The sequence below is a fragment of the Schistocerca gregaria genome, chromosome 1, assembly GCF_023897955.1.
Source record: "Schistocerca gregaria isolate iqSchGreg1 chromosome 1, iqSchGreg1.2, whole genome shotgun sequence".
Taxonomy (NCBI): domain Eukaryota; kingdom Metazoa; phylum Arthropoda; class Insecta; order Orthoptera; family Acrididae; genus Schistocerca; species Schistocerca gregaria.
Window position 1 is genome coordinate 542,336,682 of NC_064920.1, and position 21,406 is coordinate 542,358,087.

General features: G+C 42.7%; 1 protein-coding gene across 8 annotated transcripts in view; it reads left to right on the top strand.

Moving 5' to 3' along the window:
• LOC126355773 (trafficking kinesin-binding protein milt) overlaps nucleotides 1-21,406 on the top strand; it is a 374,105-nt gene that overhangs the window by 211,890 nt on the left and 140,809 nt on the right. Inside the window, exon 1 of one of the 8 annotated variants that reach the window (XM_050006203.1) lies at nucleotides 18,850-20,274. The exons of the other annotated variants lie outside the window; for them this stretch is intronic. Within the exon in view, the coding sequence (XP_049862160.1) occupies nucleotides 20,166-20,274 (109 nt within the window). The 5' untranslated portion in view covers nucleotides 18,850-20,165. Of the gene's footprint in view, nucleotides 1-18,849; nucleotides 20,275-21,406 lie in introns of those variants that run through there. 8 annotated transcript variants of the gene reach the window in all.

Genomic DNA, 21,406 nt, shown 5'->3' on the forward strand with positions numbered 1-21,406 from the left:
CCGCTTCCCACGGAGCCACTCTAGGTTGCTTGAATGCAGGGGGGGGGGGGGGGGGGGGTGCTCCCAGACGCTGCTGTGTTTACTTGAAACTTCTTTCCACCGGTAGTGAATATTGAGACAGTCACAGCAGACTTCACTGCCGTGTATCTCCTTGTAATATACTACAATATGGTAACGTTAATGTAGGCAACTGTGAAACTAATGCTGCTTCTGCATCGCGATGTGTGTTGTTACCAAAATTTAGGACATTGTCAGGGGATGTTGATGGTGATCGGTCTGCTGGATGGGGACGTTAAGCTGGGCGGTGGGTGGGATGGAGACTTAACGCTTCGCTCCAACTAGTGTTGATGTTAGAAAGAGAGTTGCAGGGAGCGCTGCAGACGGCCAGTAACAGACCAGATAATTGGACAATACCTTTGTAGTATGCACTCACGGTGATGAAGAACTGGTTGTCTTCTTGGTGCATCTCATTGATGTTTACCCAAAGATACATTTTACGATGGAGAAAGAGAGCAATGATCAACTTAATTTTCTAGATGTATTTGTAATCAAACGGTTGGACGGGACTCTAGGCCATAAGGTATGCGGGAAAGACACACACACACGCCTCCACAAGAAACCAAAGCATCTAGACAAAAGGGAGGTGTCATTTAAATTTTGGTGGACAGAGCCAACATAATCTGCGAGCTGGGATATTTGCGGGATGAATTAAATTGCTTCGATCGACCTTCAAGAAAAATCGATACGTTGGTAAAGAGACTGAACGAGCACTCCATCAAACGGCTGCCGCATGGAAAAGTTTTCCTCCCGTTCATTAATAAAATTAAGGATCGCATCGGGAAGGTTTTGACCACGTTTGGGCTCTAAACTATCTTTAGACCCATCAAGAAGATTAATGAATATGTAAGAATGGCAAAAGTGTATAAAAATTCCGTGCACTTCCGGACAAGTTTATATTCGAACCACGAAAAGAAGTGTCACAACACATGCATAGCCGAACACAAAAGAAACTGTCATCTGGGACATACCGAAAATCGGCCATAACAGAACATGTTCTTTCGAGATGGAACCGCGAAATAAAAATCTGAGACACGAGCGTTTTGGCAAGGACATCATATTATAATGCAGTCATGTATAGAGATTCATAAACACCACGCCGGCCGCGGTGGTCTCGCGGTTCTAAGCGCGCAGTCCGGAACCGTGGGACTGCTACGGTCGCAGGTTCGAATCCTGCCTCGGGCATGGATGTGTGTGATGTCCTTAGGTTAGTTAGGTTTAAGTAGTTCTAAGTTCTAGGGGACTGATGACCACAGCAGTTTAGTCCCATAGTGCTCAGAGCCATTTGAACCATAAACACCACAATAATTTTAGTAGAAAAGATGATGACTTGGAGTTAGATAAAAATATGGATGTCGACTTTGCGCCTACAGAATGACAATCGATTATTTTTAATTGAGAATGATAACGCCATCTAGAGATAGTCACACAGTCGATATCACATGACGTATTGTGATGCCCTCTGTGAGCTCTATAATTACGAGAGCACCCCAAGCCTTAGTGGCAATAGCCGTATTATGTCGGAAGATTTCTCCCGCTGTTGGAGACGAAACATTAGGAATTACAGTAGTTTTATACATCGACCACGGCCACTCAGTCCGGAAGCTTTAACTGACGAAGATGCTGTCCATCAAAGCCTACATTGTATGACCTCCATAAATAGCTTTGTAGAGCGCTCAAACTGTCGTATTGACGGCTAGTCTAAAGACTTGTCACAGCGAAGTGCAGTTTGAAAACTAAGGCGAAAACGTTGGTTCCACGACAAACTTACGAAATACTCCAGTTTTAATGAAACCCCCACTAACACCACACCGTTTCGTGGGGTGAAAGTTAGCGCCCTTGTAAATACGTACAGAGAAAAGCTGGTACGTCTTTTAAATGAATGTGGAACTTAACGTGGATTTGATACCTCGCGTTAGCCCCATAAACAGCGCATCTTGTAACTAACTCAGCGTTCATTGCTTTGAATGAAAAGATTTAGAGTGACACGGCAACTTCCCGTTAGCTGCTGGTGTGATTTCCGTGATATAATAACGGTTATACGTGAAGCGCGTGCCAAGAACTGTGCCCTTGTGCGGGTGAAAGTGCCAGCCGCACAGTGAGCGACCGCGCTGGCGCCCGGCCACAGGCGCTGCAGTCTAGTCGTGACGCCAGCAAATGCCACCCACCCACGCACTCCCCCGCTTCCTGCGCCTAGCCCAACCGCGCGACGCCGCGAATGCCGATCCTGCGGCGTGCTGTGTGCCGTCTAGCACCTCTCCAGTATGCGACGGCGCCCACCGCCAATGCTCCATCTCGCGCTCGCAAAATGCCGCAGTCTGTGGGGGGTACTTGCTGAAAACTTCAGACATTTTCATTTTCTACGTGAGATGTTTTGACCAGGCACTGCCCCGCTGTCAAGCTATTTTCAAACAATAGCAAATGAGTCAATCAGGAAATTGGCTTGCAATTCTTGGGTTGCAGATGGATCCACAGTGCAACTTCACCACTGCAGAGTGCTATGCTCCGGTCTGACAAGGAAGTCACGATACCAACAAGATGGACATGCACCTCCACGAAACCATGTGTATAATCACCGATACATTAAGGGCTACTGCGATACCGCGGCTGTCCGTCACCAGTGACATAGCGTCACCAAAGCTAAGGCGACAGAAACAATGTTAAAGCATGCGAAAAATACTGCAGATAAGCCTCGCGAAACATGTACTAATTCAAGATGAAGTAATGTGTTTGATAAACACACGATTGGAATCGCGGGAGCCATTATGGAGCAATAGCTGTGTAAGAGCACATAACACCTTTAACCGAATAGAGGCTTGGAAGAAGAACTGGGGAAATAGAGTAATCATCATCTTATTTTCGATCCCTCGGAAGCAATGTAAGGGTTGAATTTCCCAAGAAAAACTGGAGTAAGCTCAACCGTATCCGAAACGGTCACACAAGATGTAAGACAATACTTTATAAGTGGGTCTTGCAGGTAGCCAGACAATGCTTTATAAGTGGGGCTTGCAGGTAGCCGAAGTTGTTACTGTGAGGCACCGAGTAGACACCGTGTATCATAAAAGTGCGCCCTGTGAGAAAATACGGTGGATCAGCTGAAGACACTCTTGAAGCCACACCTCATGATCTGAAGTGGATACGAGATCTGGACATCTACATGTAGTCAAAAACTAGTTTCGTATACTACACACCCTTTTCTGTGTGTTTGGTATGTCACTCTTTTTACATCCTTAATTTTCCCTTATATTTGTTGTACATTTCTATGCTTTTCTATTATTGTATTTATGTTTGTGTGTGCTGCTGCTGCCATATGCCATCCGATTTCGTTAAAATAAAAAGGTTGAGTCGCACGCGTAATGTAGCTGAGTTTAATGTTTTCAGTTGAGATCACAGTTTTTGGCTATTCCTGAAAAATACCAACATAATTCAGCATACATTGCCACAAATCAGGTGAAACAGTTATCATCACATGCACAAACTATGAAAGTTAACATTATTTGATCATTTCCCTCATACTCGCACCAGTTTTGCATGGAAATAGCAAAAACGTAAAATTTCATGATAGGCTACCTTGTTTAAATGCCTGCATTTACATTCTACTGTCAAAAGTTGTCGTTTCCACGTAATTTCTCGCCTTGCCGTTTAAATGAAATTATGATGTCCATACTCATAACGTTTAAAATCGCATGGAGACATATGACATTACATTTGTCCTTGCCACCAGAATCTACAGAACATGAATCCTGAACTAAAGACTTAGGGCCGATTCGGTAAAGCATTTAACCTTAGGTTAAGACAGAAAATAACCTTAAATCAAGCTTAACCTGGAAATCTGCGTTGTATAAATGTTTATCCTAGATCATATCGCCGTGAAGTCGGATCATATTTGACTGCCGAAAATTAGCGATTGAAAGTCAGGTTCAGCTGTAATCGTCATTTTATAGTGTAGGGGCACTACGATTCATCGCTTTTGTTTTTAGCGGATACCAGTCGAAATAATAAAGTAACACTAAAAAGGCTAGTAAATATGTGACTACGCCGTTCCCACGCCGCTGATGATCAAAATACTTTTTTTTCGTCCTGGGAGGTTAAGTTAAGGAACTTACCGGGTACCTTGTGTACTTAATGATCAATCCCGTAACATCTCTTGGGAGACGAATCGTAATTTATGCGATTAGTTCAAAGGCATTATATAGGCACTTAGCATCAGAGTAAGAAAAGGAAAATTGGAAATATTTGCAATGAACAGTTAAGTATGGGAATTTTGACAACAGCCAATAACGATTCAGCATCACTTGTATACATTTTCTCTTCCGGCTCTAATAGCAGTAACTATATAATTCGCATTAAATTTTTAACTACCGAATACGTCCTTAAACTGCTATGGCAGTTCCACGTGCGTTGATAAATAGAACATAAGCAAGTATGTTGAAATAAACTAACTACGTTAATTTACGTCGTTAATTTGTGGCTCAGAGGTTGCGTTATGGACTGCAGTGCAGAAGTTCATATATTCTATTTGTTACTACTTTCTTTACCTTATTGGCTGTAAAGGTAATTATGACAATATTACCATGCTATTCCATACCATTGAAACCATATCATACCATCCGAATGTTCTGGATCACTGTTGGGCAAAATTATGCGTGCAATAACCCAACGCGACGTGAATTACATTGTTTCCTTTCGTTTACTTTTCAAATATCTGAGCATTCAAATGTGTCCACAGAGGGCGACAGTGACGAGATCCAACGAGTTCTCCGCATGTTCGTGGAAGGATGAACCCTCTCTTGGAGTTACATAAAAAGTCATTTAATCTGAGGTTTCCCTTGGAGCAGTTGCAACTATGGCTTAGAAACTATCGAATGAAACCAACCAGTGACTGAAATGTACATGTTGCTGTTAAACTTAAGATTTTGTGCCACAGGAATCTTTCAAATAGTGGTTGGTTATTTCTTTAAAGCAGACATGGCAACAGCTTGCAGAGTTTTCCATTAAGGTATTGGCCTTACGAGAGAATTAAAGTCAACGGTAAGTTCTCTCCATGCCTTTACCTTGTGGGCCACAGTGACTTCATCTGTTTTTACCTTTTTTAATTTTTTCCCACAATTGGATCTTTATACTAGCCCAACACAGTACACAGTCTCCAGCAGCAAATCCTTCTCGTATTGAGAGAAGTTTGACGATCGTTTTTCCCCCCTCTGTACTTGCACCCACAGTTATAACACGACACCTTCGATAATAAATACTGCTTATCGACGATGTACGATAAATATCTGCAGTTGAAGCGCGATAATCGTGCCGATAGCCGATTTTCGCCGTGTTGCCAAACATGTTACATGCTGCCTAAGATAAATTCTGAACCTGCTTCGGTGGCTCCAAAAGTACAGCGTTATACAATAGAGCTGAGACACACATCCATGCCCGAGGCAGGATTAGAACCTGCGCCTAGAACCGCACGGCCACAACGGCCGGCATTTGATGAGTGTTTCGACCTTGTGGTATATTGTCGAAGCGGCAAACTCGTACGAAGTAGACGACTCAGTTGTAACTTTCTCCTTAGTACATTGCTCTCGACAGTATTTTAGTGGTCATGTGCAATGTGACGTATGTTTTGATGGGAATCTTAATCTTCAAATGGCGCTACCTGGCCATTCAGTGACAGATTAGTCCACGGTGGAAATATAGCTTCTTATCACATTTCAGGAATAAACCGTCCCATCTCCGTTGCTGTTGCCGTCCCAGCTATCGATCTGCAGATCAAGGCCACGATATAAGATAATGCGCAGCAACGTTATTCATGATCACTATTCAGAACTGGAAACAGACGTACCTGTCAAAAATGTGCGACACACAATAAAATCATTGTTTACCTTGGGTTCGAGAAGGAAAAATAGATGATAAAATGTTGCTGCAGAAATGCTCCTAATGTGTTCGTGTGTTTAACTTTTTGTATTGCAGCAGACAATATTAGAGAGAATATTCCAATCGAGGAGGCGTAACAGTAAAGGCATTAGACATTCGGGAGCAGCACAATGCAAATCTATGTTGGGCCATCGCTATTCACGTTTTCTGTTGTTTCCCCAAGTCGATTGAGCCGAATGTCTGGATGGTTCCTTCAGAGGAGACACGCCCTATATCTTCTCCATTTTCCTCCAACCCGAACTTGTACTCTGTTTTTCAAGCGCTAATTGTCCTCCACCTTCCACCGTTTTAACATTTTATCTGTCTAGCCTTATCCGTGCTGTAAATTATAGAGGACATTACGTCCACCGTCGTTACACAATTTTTCCATCTTTATGTCGAGAGGGAGAGGGGGAGGAGCTGTAGATTGATAATGTTTCTCACATAACTACTGGTTTCTTCGCAGTCTCTGCTTCTTCTTCTTTTTTAATAATACTGTGCTTAGTCTTGCACTGTTACACATTGTCTAGCGTTTCACTCAGAGTAGCGTGTAACGCTATGCGGCCATTGGAACTTAGTAGAATTCTTGAGGAGTCCTGAAGATCACCGGTGATAAATATTTCCTTGTTGATGTTAAAGTAACCCTGGTTTATTTTCATAACCGTGTGTATGTGGGAACGGAAATTTCAAGTTTATTGATGCGAGTCGCTTATGTTCGTCAATCTCTTCTTCATTGTGTGTAATTAAATGTTTTCCTCGAAGAATTGCGAACTCATATTTTTAATGACCAGAACAGTTGACTATTGTTTCACAGAACCAGTTTCAAAGCTTAAGTAAATCATCTGTAACTCGCTGATCGTCGGCAACAGACACTTAGTACTTGTTGTTCCTTATCTGTTACACCATTTTGTGTACGTAACTACGTATGGACTGTGGTATCCCTCTTCCGTGTATGTAGTTCATGTACATTACCACTGGTATTTGGAATTTACTCCCCGCAGCTCACTGCGCAGTGCAAATTGGGTTCTTCAAAATATTTAAAGTTTGCCTCGCACGTTTGTGTCGGCCGTTTAGCGACGGAGGAAAAGATGGCGAGGAGAGGCGTCAGAGAGACTGTACCAGGAACTGATGGTGCAGCTGTCGCCACCTGCCTGGGGAAACTGGCCGTAATTCCCAGACGCGGCGGCTATTACACACCATCGCGCGCGGTTCACTAATTTGTCCTGCACACTTGTAGAGGGCGTTATCCACCGGGCAGCTAGCGTCAGTGCAGGCTCTAATCCGCTGGACGTCGATGGCCGCTCGTCACGTAACGCTGTTAGCACCCAGCGAGTAGTTTGCTCAACTCCCAGTCCTGTGTTGCTGCCAGATAAGCAGCTGAGCGGACGGCCTGATTGATCTCTTTTTAAGTGAACTAACGCGATATACTGCACAAAGTAAAAGTGCAGGAATCCGATAACCTTGGATTGAATTATCAGCAATACTTTACAGACGCTAGCATTTGCTTCAACTTAACATGGGACACACGTCATCGAGCAAAACAATTATAACAATCTAATTATTGATAGGAAAACAGATGACAGAACTAGATAGAGTATAATATATAGAATGACAATACCTGCAGAAGTGTTTCTCAAATAGAAAAAGTTGTTAACGTCGACTGTAAGTGTTAATTCGTACGATGAAGGCTTTCCGACCGATATGTGTGTTCTGGGTGGATTTTGTTTTTATGAGCATTGAGCTGTACTCAAGGGGATATTTCTGTGCCTAGCGTTTCGTCTCCTAATGCTGGCGAAATTATCAGAAACAGTAAGACTCAGATAGCAATTTCAACTTAACGTTCATCAAGGTCTTAACACCTATCCACGCAACGGTCGGGTCGTGACGTCATCGCTCCTTTGCCTAAATCGCAGTCGCGCTAACGTGTTGGGTAGCGTGTAATGCGGAAGAATTGACAGACTGTTTGCTGTTATGGTCTGTAAGGCCAGGTTCTCGTTCACATGAGCAAAAAATAGGCAGAGTTTGAAATTTTTTTTGAGACAATCAAAGGATATGTTTGGGTAGTATCATTAATCACACTTAGAACTTCATTTTCGATTTTCATTAAAAACAATGGCGCCCGTAATTATGGTTTGATCAAGGGCCCGGAGTTTGCAGTACGCAGACTGCGTGCAGGATAGCCCCTTAGGAGTTAACTGAAATCAAAAATGGATAACATTAATCGCCACTACATTACGTTTATGGGAACTTAACTTATACCTAACCACAGTGAAGTAACCTTCAATTTAACGATAAGGGGGTTGTTTCACACTTTATGGCTTTCGAAAAATACTCAATATTGACAAATTTTGTATATTATAAGCTTCCAAGAAAAATGTTTTCTTTTCGGTGGTCGAAGGTAGAAGTTGTTAGGTTTAACCGTTTTTATTTTATGCTACACAAAATTTTGAAAAATCGTTTCTAGAGAAAAACTTGTTTAAAGTTTTTATGTATTTTTGATGTTGCTGAACACAAATCTGAAGTTAGATTTTCAAAATTCAAAGTGGCTAATCCAATATGGCTGACCAAAAATGATGTTTTGACCAAAATTTGACCCAAAAAAGTGTTTTTGTACTTACGTTTAGTTTTCAATTCCAGGACCCTTCCTCTAAGTCAAATTGTTCCTGAAGAGCAATTCCGCCGTTTTTCTTGAAAAGAAAAGACGATCTGGCTGATCTGGATATTCTGCATTCGGCAGCCTGCACACTTTGTTGGACAAATTGTTCGTCAGCTTTTTCGTCGAATATGTTTGCACGCATATTATAAATCATTTTGCGAACGTGCGTCACTGCACACGTTTTCTACCTGAGCCGTGCGTCTTCGGCTGAGAACGTCCTACGGCGGTCGTGGCGGTGCTTCGAACAATGGGCTGTAGAAACTTTTGTAACGCACTGATTAAAAAACCTTTTCGTCCGAAGATACTATGCACATATACCTTTCAGAAAATGCAATTAAACAGTCGAATTTTCTACCGTTTTGAATGAGAACCTAATTTTAAGCCCGGTGTTAATGCTTCTTTTTGTACCGCCCATGCTTCCCTGTCAGCATGTGCAAGGGATTTTATATTCTCCTCCTGTGAGAAGCGGCAGGCGTAGGTCCTTTGCGGTGTTCACATATCTGCGCACCTTTCATGTTGGTCTACACACTGTGTCCTCTTAGCATTCTGCTGATGCAGTCTGTCACGGCTTTTATGAGTAGGAGGAAAACTTTTCTATAGTCGATTCTTTTTCACTAGAAACTCCAGATCCTGGAGGACATAGAGTCCTTTTTAACTCTTTGTCACAGCGTCTGTATCTTTCTAAAGTAGTTCTGAAATGATTGAGCATTTCTTCGTAGTACTTCAGATTCCTTTAGCCCATTCAGCCTCGTTTTGCACGTTCCTCTTTTCTACTTAGGATGGTGATGGGAATTTTCGTGAAGATATTTAAAACAGTTCAGGCAAGAATGGAATAGAATCTTTTGATTAAGGCAAGAGGAGAGTAGAGTCTTTTGAAATGCGGTGCTGTAGGAGAATGATGGAGGTAAGATGGATGGATCAAATAAGTAACTTGTAGGTCCTGAATCGAACTGGGAGCCAAGTAATTTGTGTCAAAGCGTGGCTAATGATAGGGTACGTCGTGAGGCATCAAAGAAACGTCACTTTGGTATAAAGAAAAATGTAGAGAGTAAATATTGTAGAGGGAGAGCAAGACTTGAGTACATTAAGCAGGTTCAAATGGATGTAGTTTGCTATAGGTACACGGAGATGATGAGGCTTACACAGCGTGGATGTCTGCATTAAACCAGTCTTTAGCCGAGCGGTTTAGGCGCTGCTGTCATGTACTGTGCCGCTGGTCCCGGCGGAGGTTCGAGTCCTCCCTCGGGCGTGGATGTGTGTGTTGTCCTTAGGATAATTTGGGTTAAGTAGTGTTTAAGCTTAGGGACTGATGACCGTAGCAGTTAAGTCCCATAAGATTTCACACAAGTTTGAATATTTTTGAAACCAGTCTTCCGAGTGAGGATCACAACATCATCAATTATTACAATTGCAGCGCGAGATAGCGATGGGAAAAATAAAAGGAAAAGTTAAATTTAATGATAGTCGCATACCATTTACAAGATAAAGGCGGTAGTATAACTTTTCGATTTAACGACAGAGTGCCGCTGGAAAGGTGAATCCAGCTCATTTAACGTGTTTCAATTATTTGTTTCTACTTTCAGGTAACTTGATAAACGAAATCTAAACAAGTTCAGTGCATTAATAACCGATCAAAACTTAAACAGTAATGAAGCAGAGCATTATGTATTCTAGGATCAATAAAACATAGTACAAAATTTCAGGGATGGCGTATTAGGCCAAACCAGTCTCTGCATATGTTAAGGCACTGATTCCTGTTGCTTCTGTTAATCAGGATACTTGAAAGTGGTTGGTGACTGAAATTTTAAAATGGTGTAATTAATTAAACACTTCTCAGTTGCGGACCGTTCAGTGACTATAATTTAATTTGTTTGGATACTCTGAGAAAGCCCGAGCCATGTAGCGTACCGCTCCGACACAAGCCTCGCAATCAGGGGGAAGGGGTGGGGGTGGTCTGAAAACTCTTGTTAAAAGACGTTTTCAACGTACTGCATAGGCCATAAAGTCAGTTATAAATTAAATGGGATAAGTGTTTGTGTTCTGCCGTGTGATATTTTCTGCTGCGTTTCTAACATCAGATTTAATTGCGTATCTTGTAGTTTTCGAACTCCTGACTGTACTGTTCAAAGCCTCAGACTTAATGCCACTAATACTGTAAGTCTTCCAGTGAACAACGAAGGGGTCGGGACGAAATCGTATTTAAAATTCTCCCCTTGGTTTGTCGATTTTAACAAGGCCGCCGACGTATCATTGACCTCCCCCTCTAATTTGAATTTATATTCTGTGTTTCGAGGCGGAGAACGTTGCACAGTCAACAGAGTATGAAAAGATTCCACTGTCACATTACTGCATATTATAGAAAATTTCGGATATCCTGTAATAGCGTGTCTTGTTCGGCGTTTGGTTGATAAGAATGAATCTGTTTTCTAGTAGATAGTAAATACCGAGCACAAAATGTATGTTTAAATTTATTTTGAATGGAAAATGCATCGTGTCATTTTGGATTAGCGTAGGTAGGCCACACAGAAGTGCGTTGTAGTAGTAGTCCTCCTTTGTTTGTGAATGGGCTCTTTTGAATAGTCAAGGCAGTAGTCACATTAGTTGTGTGGCAGGATGGACTTGCATTACGCGTGCTGTATAAACAGTGGAAACTCCGGAGGAGAGAGGATTCTTGACTGAAACAGTTGCATTGGATTGGGGTCAGCCGTCTGTAGAACTATCCCACGAGAAATGCCAGCCGTGTTGAAAGCGAAGGCAGAGATTCATTCCATTTGTGACGGGCTCCATTCATTTTCGTCCAGTTTTTTCATAATCATACCGAAAATCAGATCTTAGACCATCGAACAAAGACGTTATCAGACCAGGCAGACGTATGTCAGGTTTGCATATTACTTAAGCTTTTTGTGAAATATCAACTGTGCCGAGCGGCTCGTGGTCTTCGTTGCCACCGGTCTGTTAATCGATACGCATATTGCAGGTTTTTCCATTTGTTCTTTGCGTTAGCTAGTATTTTGGTCCCTTCGCATTTGTTTGCACTTTGCGCACCGTGTAACGAGTACCAAAACGAAATCCTTTTGAGACCCGTATTATCATATATTTTTGACAGTAAAATAATCAGAAGTTTCGTAACTAGATTTTTGTTGTCCAGATATACACAGGCACAGCATTCGGATATAACTGATAATGAAGAGCGCAGTTCCGACAAGGAACTTAATTTGCAAAGTTCTATCCAAATTTAGTGCCTTCACTATTGACTTCACAGCGAGCCCTCATGAACGTTTGATAATAAACATTAGAGGAAGGAATTGTTAGTAAATTATGCCATGTAAACGGTAATTGCTAATATAACTGCAGTATTGAAAAATAGCTCTTAAGTTACATTTGTAGATTATTAGCAGATGGACTCCTATTTTAGCCCTGCTGCTGAAAGTTTCCTTCTTCTTTTCCTTAATTCTCTTTTACCCCTACACATGTTAGGTAAAAGATAAAGTTTGTGGCGCTCAATCCGTGAACAGGTTTCTGGCCTGACTTACATTCACCGCGGCACTATGAACTGGAAGTTGGCAAGATCATCGTCCCTGTCGCCTTTTACCCGCACGAAACATCCCCGTTGCCCGTTTTGATAAAAGGCAGCAGGCTGAGTGGACGGGGGCTGTCTTGGAAGGGCTGTAACGAGGAAAATTCTCTACACCTACCGGGACCTCCAGGGCCAGAGTCTCGCGCTCTATACGCTAGACTACCACGGCTACCACATGTGTTAGTGAAGATTGCAGTTCAAAATTTACACACATGGAGATACTTCTAGCAAACCTGCGAGAGATAGAACTATGCAATTTTGTACATAATCTACTGCCGTTTTATTTCATTAACAAAAAGAATTATTTTTGTTAAGTGCAATCAAAATGAACTGTAGTGTGGTACTGTTAAATACATTGTTATAAATAAATCCTGCAGTAAATACTCTATCTAATTTTCTGGCAGTTCTGTTAAACACCAAGACGTGAACATACAGTGACAGTGTAGAAATGCATGTAAAAGCTACTAAAGCACATTGGCGATTCATGTTCATAATTCTCGCGTGCATGTATCTATAGCCTAGTTCACACGACGACACTTGGTTGCGCAAGTCGGCGTGTTCCAATTATGGAAGTTGCATGAGTTTTGAGGTTATGTGTGTTCGTAGGGTGTAGACAAACCGAAATATGAAGTGGGGAACGGAGAATAATGTTGGCTTTTTGGATATGTATGCTTTGCATAGGTGTTTGTGGTATTTCAGTGATGCCGATTACAAAAATAAGCAACATATTGCTGCTCCTGAGAATGTCATGTGCGATCAGAACATAGATAGTTTGACAGTATCTGAGCTGCAGGGAAAACTTTATTGGGTCAGGAGAACATATACAACTGAATTAAGAAAAGACAAGCTAGTAGTTCTAGATGTGACAATGCTCTCGTCTACTAGAACAAAATCCCATCGTTCGAGTTGGCCGACTCTTTGTTAAGGAATATAGGCTACACAATCAAGAAGCTATATTCTTTATTCAATATTCATCTATTTGAAAAGTCGCAGCAGTGATCCCCATTCACATATGTTAGAATTTTGAAATATTGCCACTGTACAGATCTTCTCTTCTTAATGCGCCCTGCATCGAGTCAATTATTGCCGTTAATGTTAATAATTACTACTGTTAACGTTAATAATTATTGGTGTTAATGAAAAAGCGTCATCGCCAACTAAAAATGCAACTTATAACATGCAGAGTGTTCTCCATTGTAATGCACACAATAGCCGGCCAGTGTGGCCGAGCGGTTCCAGGCGCTTCAGTCTGGAACCGCGCGACCGCTACGGTTGCAGGTTCGAATTCTGCCTCGGGCATGGATGCGTGTGGTGTCCTTAGGTTACTTAGGTTTAAGTAGTTCCTAAGTTCTAGCGGACTGATGACCCCAGATGTTAAGTCCCACAGTGCTCAGAGCCATTTGAACCATTTTTGCACGCAGTGTGATACTAATTTCAATTTTGCCAACAGTGCTTCGTGCATTACAGTATCTTTACTCCTTATTGCATAATTAACTCTGCATAGAAGAAACGTGAACAGTTCTGGTGACATTCTACGATAACTGAATGAACTTCGTGATCTTCGATTATAAATTATTTCAGCAAGGATGCTGAGTAACCGAGCCGACGTTGGTTCTTCATCCAGTCACGAATCCAAACACGTTTCTTATTTTTTTCTTATGCAGCGATTCCACTCAACTAGATTTAACTCCATCACAACTCGTACGACGTGCAGCTGCCAAATCTTTCGTGTCAGACACGACTCAAGAGACCCTCAAAACGACGAAACTGATGTGTGTACTGGTGGGCCGTCTCTGCAGACAGACATGAAACCATTTGCGTGCAACTCATTTCACCCAACGACTGGCGCAACCCAATGTCGTCGTGTTAACTAGCCTTAACTTTCCTTGATTTTATTTGCCTGCTTTAACTGCACACAGCTCTTGTACCCATCTTTTGAACAATCAGTTTAACTCTTGTAACAGCGTCTTATGTGTAGTCAAAATTTCAGCTGTCGTTGAAATTATTTCATTAAACCTAAATTAAACGATAGACACAAAAGTCTAGTGGCCCAAACCTCATCAAAGAATTTCAGACACGTAAGTAAAGAGATATTAATTTAATTTGTTCGAGATTTTGAGTTTTGCCCTGAAGACATTTTTTCAACAACTCTATTTGACAGAACTTGGAATGCCTGGCTAAAGCATGTCATCGGTAGCAAGAGGTAATGGACAGTCATATGTATCAAGTGCACAGTTTTGTTTTCTGATACTAGCCCCATACCCCACCCGAAACCCGGCCAGGCAATGGAAGACCATGTTAGGCATAGACAAAATTCTTACGTGGACAAATTTCTGCCTGCGCGGAACACTCTTCGATTCGTACTACTTAGTTTGTGCCTTATAGCTGTTATATGCGGCCCAATTGTAAAACTGTAATTTTGCAGTGCTCGACCGTTAATAGGATTGCCGGCGGAAGGCCGGTTACAGCCGGCAGATCCCTTTAGCAGCGGCCACCGGAAAGAAAGCTTGGCTCTCCGCAGCCCGCCCGGCCTGTCGCGTCCTGGGGAAGAAGGCCCCATCATGACTGTGGACTTTCCTCGCTCGGCACGAAGAGAAACCAGCCGCTGCACGGTTTCACTCTTTATTTCCAGGAAGCACCACTCGCCAGCTACAAAATATCAATACCCCATCTGGGGCAGCACCACCACACCTTCCCCATCAAAAACGTTTACCGTTATTTTGTCGAACTGACACTGAAATCAGACATTTTCCGAGCTCCTTTTTACAAATACCATACAACTGTACCCAAATTATCTTTATCAGCACCTCGCGGTATTTCAAGATAAACGCATCAACTGTCGGACGTGAAAATATGCAGAATAGTGTACTGTGTACATAAAACATAGTCAGCTGTGTACATTCTCACTTCTAACTATTCATAATGAGTTTAATCACCGAAATTTCTTGGCGTTGGTAAATGGAATATTGGTGTAGTTATGTGTATTCATGAAAATAGATGATCGCTTATCAAAAATGATACTGAATTAAACAGGAAACGGCCGATTTCCATCCCCGCCGTGCATGCTTACGCCCATCCTCTCTCCCTCCATCTCCATGTGTGTCTTTAACAGAGAGCGATTTTTATTGGGGGAGGGGGTGAGTCAACGACTATTATCTTCGCACGTTCGCAAAGCATTTATAGAATTTTAATTTATTCCAGATAACTCATTATTTACCGGAAGATAATGTAGTTTGTTGGGCGTAGGTTAACGCTCACCGGGTTAGCTTTTGAGGCAGACCTGGAGCCAGATTAAACACCGTTGGCCTACCCTAAGCTTAACGTTTTGAATGTTAGTGTTGAAGGCAAATACTGAGTTGTTTTTCGTAAGTCGCCGACACGACACCCCTCCCCCTCCCCCCAAGGATAAATAATGGTTTAGCTACAAGAGCTTCTTCCCGTTAAGAAACGTAATAATTGTTAATCCAAGTTAAGCAAGTGCCTGTTACGTTTGAGCTTTCTTTTCAGATTACCGCAGGACTTAAAAGACTTCCGCTGTCACTCACTTTGTGACCTTTCTCATAAAATCCAGCTATATTACAGTAATTTGTTGATACTTGCCAACGTCGTGTACAAGAACGTTCAGTAATAATAGGTATTCAGGTTATTAGATTACTGTACGTGAGTCTTTCTACATAATGTGGTGATAGTTTCTTACGTTAATTTCTGTAGCTCACTATAAAGGCTGTTCTAACGCTCAAAATAAGTTGTACGGGATTTAGGTGATACAGTAACATTATAAAATAGAAACGATTATGTTTAATGTCATTCAAAGGTAATAGTAGCATCATTGAAAATATATGGAGAAATGGTGAGACAAGCGCGCGCGCGCTTGATGAAAAAAATTTCTCAATATCACTCCAGCCGAACTACGAAGCAGTGTGATAACTGGCATCGCAGTAGAAAATAACTGTATTGACGTAACTGGAGGAACAACTTATCTGTTGTGGCACTAAACACAACAGATAATATCCCAAAGTTTCCGGAGTACAGTTGTTGAAGTTGTTCCGCGCCATCATCTTTAAACGTTTCTGCCAATTTTGAACTGAATGTTGGTAGTTTACCTTTGTCATTTCTTCTTGAATCTTCACGACTGTATGAAATCTTCGCGCCTGGAACATGGTTTTTCATGTTGGTAGTAGAGGAAAAACACGAAACTAAACAACTGACATTTTGTGCTTACTAAAAAATTCCTGGATAATATAGACCGTTTGCGGTCGTGAATTGTCATCGTAGAGTATCCAGACATTTGTATGCCACTTCTGTTGACGTTTTCTCCTGATGTCTTTAAAACACGTAAAAACGTCGCGTTAAGTTTTCTGACTGACCATCTGACCAGGAGGATCAATAGAGAGAAAAAAAAAAAATTTAACGACGACTTAATTATGATTTTGAGTCGTCGAGATTTTTATGGATGAGGTGAAGGACTCTTCCATAACGACGATATGCATAGTTGTGGGATCACATCTAAAAGCCCAACCTTTGGCCACAGTGACAACCTTCAAAGAAGGTTTTGGTTGTTGTGAAGCACATAATTTATTACCTGCAGACTTTCACGGGATGGTGCTTCCGATCCCCTAGAAGCAATCGTCGCACAAACTTCGCAACAATGCTCCTCATATTAAATTTTTCCAACAGAATTCTTATGTACCATGCATAACTTATTCCTAAAGTGTTTGTGGCCTGTTTACTATATTGCAGGATCAGCTACCTTACTTTCTGAACGTTTTCTGGAGTGATGCCAATTGACGACCGGAACGGTCATCATTGGTCGATGGTCGCCTTTTTGGGTGACATCCCGTTAGTAAATCTGTATCTGACCTAAACCGTTAGCTCTAAAATCTTGCGTACACAGTGGCTTTCGTTTCTGCTGTGAATTTGACACGTTTAAAACAGTTTTATACGGAGACGCTGCTCGTATCAAAACGGCACGCTTTGGAACTACGACCATGGAAATATGCTCACAGATAGGTAACCAAACCACTCAAATCGCTAGCGCTTGCCACAGTGATTCAACAAGAATGTATAGGGAAACACCTTCCGAAATTTCTGTGTGCAATTTAATAGTGATAGCTCGAAGTTCAAGGGGCCCAAAAAAAGTTAGAAAAGTGTAGGATTTGATTTAAAGCGAGTTGCACGCTACAGTCGCAGATTCGAATCCTGCCTCGGGCATGGATGTGTGTGTTGTCCTTAGGTTAGTTAGGTTTAAGTAGTTCTAAGTTCCAGGGGATTGATGACCTCAGAAGTTAAGCCCCATAGTGTTCACAGCTATTTGAACCATTTTATTTGTAGGTTTAGGTAATATAAATATTTCTTTATAAAGGGAAGCATGAAATAACAAATAAAACTAAAAATAATTTATACTAGATTTATTATTATTATTATTTTTTTTTTTTTGGCACTTCGAACTGAAGGCAGGCACATGTTAATATATTAAAGTTTTTCAGTTTCATTCGTTTTTCCCTCGCAGAACACACTATGTCATGAATGATCGCATTTTCTCTATAAAATCTTCTTAAAATTGAAGTCGCGCGCGCGCTTGTGTGTGTGTGTGTTTTTATGCCAAGAATGGCAGCGAATTACTTAGACTTTTTTTTTAGGCGTATAAAATCCGCCAGGTATGTTTTGACCTTTACATTGACTAAGCCATTTCATCGATATTCGTCTTGCCGTATCTGCTACCTCCTTCCTTATGATACTTACCAGAAATCGTATCTTTTTACATCATGATTGTCGATGGCACGGTTGACGGAATCCCGAAAGCTTTCGCCAAATCGTGTTTAGAGTTTTTAAAAGTCTTTGTGTCAAATGTTTGGAGATGATATGTCACGTCACGGGGAACAACTTTTGTTAAGAGACAAAGCGTTCATTTTTGTATTTAGGATGCCTCTGAGAGGCAGCGGAGTGAAGGCACCCTGCTGCGTGTGTATGCTGTTGTGTCGGCGCCTGTAATCCAGTCGTCTGCTTCGTATGAAAGACGGTAGGCCCAGCAAAATTGAAGTTACTGATTCGTTCATAAAATAATATCTTTCTACGCTTGGAGTCACTCATTCTTAACATTTTCTCGCCGAAAATTACTTGGCCAAGTCGTATGCAGTACACATGCTTACCAGACCATGCTAGTATCGACCAAATCTCGTCGTCCCAGGATCAGCAAATACTAAGGACGGCGAACATCCCCAAGATGCAACAGTGAACATTTCAAACCTAATAACGGGATATATCATGCCGAAACGTTTGATGTAAAGACTTTGAAACACCCTATAGTTCAAATTCCTCGGGTTCAGTGACCCGTTCCTTTTCTAGGAAAGTCGAACACCCGTACTTCTTGTGTCGTAGGCGCTGACTATTAGCAATGTGGTCTGTCATGATGATCGCTTCTTTGTATGGAATTCATCAAAACTCACAGCATTTTCTCAGAGGACTTGGCAATTTTTTTGATTGAGCGCGATTTGAATTAGCAAGCAACTGCTCTCATAACCATTAGCGCACAACGTTAAAATTTCAAAACCTTTCGGGGAAATGCTTGTAGAATGAAAGGGGAAGGAGGGGGGGGGGCTGTCGGGAAGAGAAGCACGTGCGAGGAAGGCATGCCCGGAAACGGGACGTTAGGGCGACAGTGGCGAGCACGTGGCGCCGGGGGAGGGGCGCCCTCTGACCGCACTGGCTGCCCGCCAGCCAGGCGCGCCAGTCGCACGCTGGCCGCAGCGCGAGTAGCACGCCCGTATCGCATCCGTCTGCAGCTTACACCCGCCATCGCCACCTCGTTTCGAGCCAGTGCTGCTGCCGCCAAGACGCCAGCCTCTGCGCACTGACATTCACCGACTGCGGTAACCGGCGGTGGGCGCCGCTACCACCGACCCGTGCCGGGGTTGACTGGCCGGTCACGTGACTCGCCCTGTTCGATACTGACCTCGATTCGTCGATCTGTCAGAGTGTGACGACCGCGCCTTCTTCGAAGACCTCGAAATGCAAAGTTGTGTTCCATTTCCGCAGCACAGTGCTATTCCTTGCTTCAGATAACTGCTGTTCAGTGTCTCGTTTTGCGTGTGCAAAGTTCAAAGCACCATGTTATCATTTCACGCGCGATAGTGATAAACCGCTTTTGCTCACGTCTGCTCAGATAAAAAAAAATTGCCAGTACTTAACTGTGTACATCACAGCGTTTTACGAGAACGGAAATGCGCAAGACGCTGCCTCCAGTTTCGTAACGATTGCTTGAACGGATGTGTGTCGCGTCGAATGTAAACGTACATGACAATAGTGGTCGTTCGTTGGCATTGGTTAATAAAAGCAGAGTAAATGTCTGCCATGTAAATAACACCAGATGTGTCACTCGAGAAACAAGTGGTGTGTGTTATGTGGTTGTGGCAGTTTTTAGCTGCGCTGTGTCGTATAGCGCATTACACAGCACTGAATCGCATATAGTGCGTCTCCCATTGTGTTCACGTCCCATAAAATGCGCCGTCGTGGCAATAACTCCGAGCCTCAACGACTGCAATATGTGGTGATAACACGCCAGCGGGAAATTTGGTACGCGGCACAACGTTTCTTTGCGGAACGTCACAGCAGTGTCGAGATAACACCAGTCCGCCTCCTGCCCGCCCACAAGTGAACTCAAGGAGATCTGTCTCGCCTTTGCGAACTGCGCTCGTACGAGTTGGGCTGTGTTCGTATCGGTGATCGCGAAAATGTCGTGTGTTGGACGCTGCAATCTGTTGCGGACGCGCGAGAGGACAACGCCGCACGCGGCGTCTTAAGTGCGATTATCAGTGACGGCGTGGAACTATCACGCCATCCGCGATACAGGTACGTGATATCGAACAGCAACAAGCCGGAGCTGAGCGGAGACCTGTCATTTCCGCCGGCCATAAGGTGGTGAGTGATTCAGACGTGAGCGACGCCACACTGGCCAGGAGGCGATGCGCGGATATGGAGCACAGCGATTCTGGCCAGAAACCGGGCTTCGTCTTCCACGCCTACCGCCACTGCCAGGGATGCCAGGCCATAAAATGTTACCTCGACTCGCAGCCAGCTGGGGGTATGTACTCTGCCTGCACATCCCGCTGCTCGTTATCTGACTGCATCTACATCTACATGCTTGCTTAGTAAGTCACTGTACGATGCCTGGCGGAGAATGCATCGTATTATGATCATCCGTTTCCTTTCCCATTCCATTCTAGTTTTGACTAAGGAAAATGACTGTATGTCTCTGTACGTGCCGTAATCTCTCGCACGTCTACATCCATACTCTTTTTTAAGACATCTCGCTGAGCGACCTTATGGTATGTAGCTGAGGGTACTTGTATACAATTTTCGCCACCCCTCTCCTTTCTTTTATTCTTTTCCAGATGGGGTTGGAAACGGCAAGAACGATTGTTGGTAAGCCTCCTTGTGAGTCTTAACCAATCTAATTTGGCATCAATGCCTTTCCGCGAACTGGACCTAGTGGGAAGCAATTTATCATCTCCGTTAGCGCTTTCGCCCTTACCAAACGATCTTTTGATCAGAAGCGGTGCTCTTTCCTATTTCTTCGGTGAATCTTTTCTGTTACATATTCCACATTAACATGCATTATAAAAGTATCGGTCGAGCAGCAGTTTTGAAAGCTATTTCATTCGTGAGTGAACTACGCTTCCTGAGGATCCACCCAGTAAATCTTGTGGTTTGTTTTAAGTAGTTTCACAACAAACGGCCTCGTATGCATTTTCTCTGATACATATTTAATGGATGACATTGCTTGCAATTATTCTTCAACAATCACATACATAATGAGTCTTTCCGCATATTTATGTGCGACAAGCTACATTTTTGTTATGTTGAGGGTGAGCTGACAATCTCTCCACCGAGCATCGATCTGATAAAGCTTTACCCGCATTTCGATACAATTTTGTAGCAATGGTTTCTCTGTATGCAATAGCGTATCTTATTGTCAAGATCGTTACGCGAGATACACGATGGTGACAGCACAGCTATTGCACAGTCTCGATTTTTTTATTTTTAGTTCGTCAGGGTCACTTCGCAATTTGTATGTGGGAGGAGGTAATATGTTGTCCGACTGTTCCTAGAAAGTACTGCCTTGAAATTTTAATAGTTAACGTCGTCCTGATGCGCAACGCCTCTCTTGTAGCTTCTGCAACCGGATTTTTTTTTTAGAATCTCTGTAACGCTCT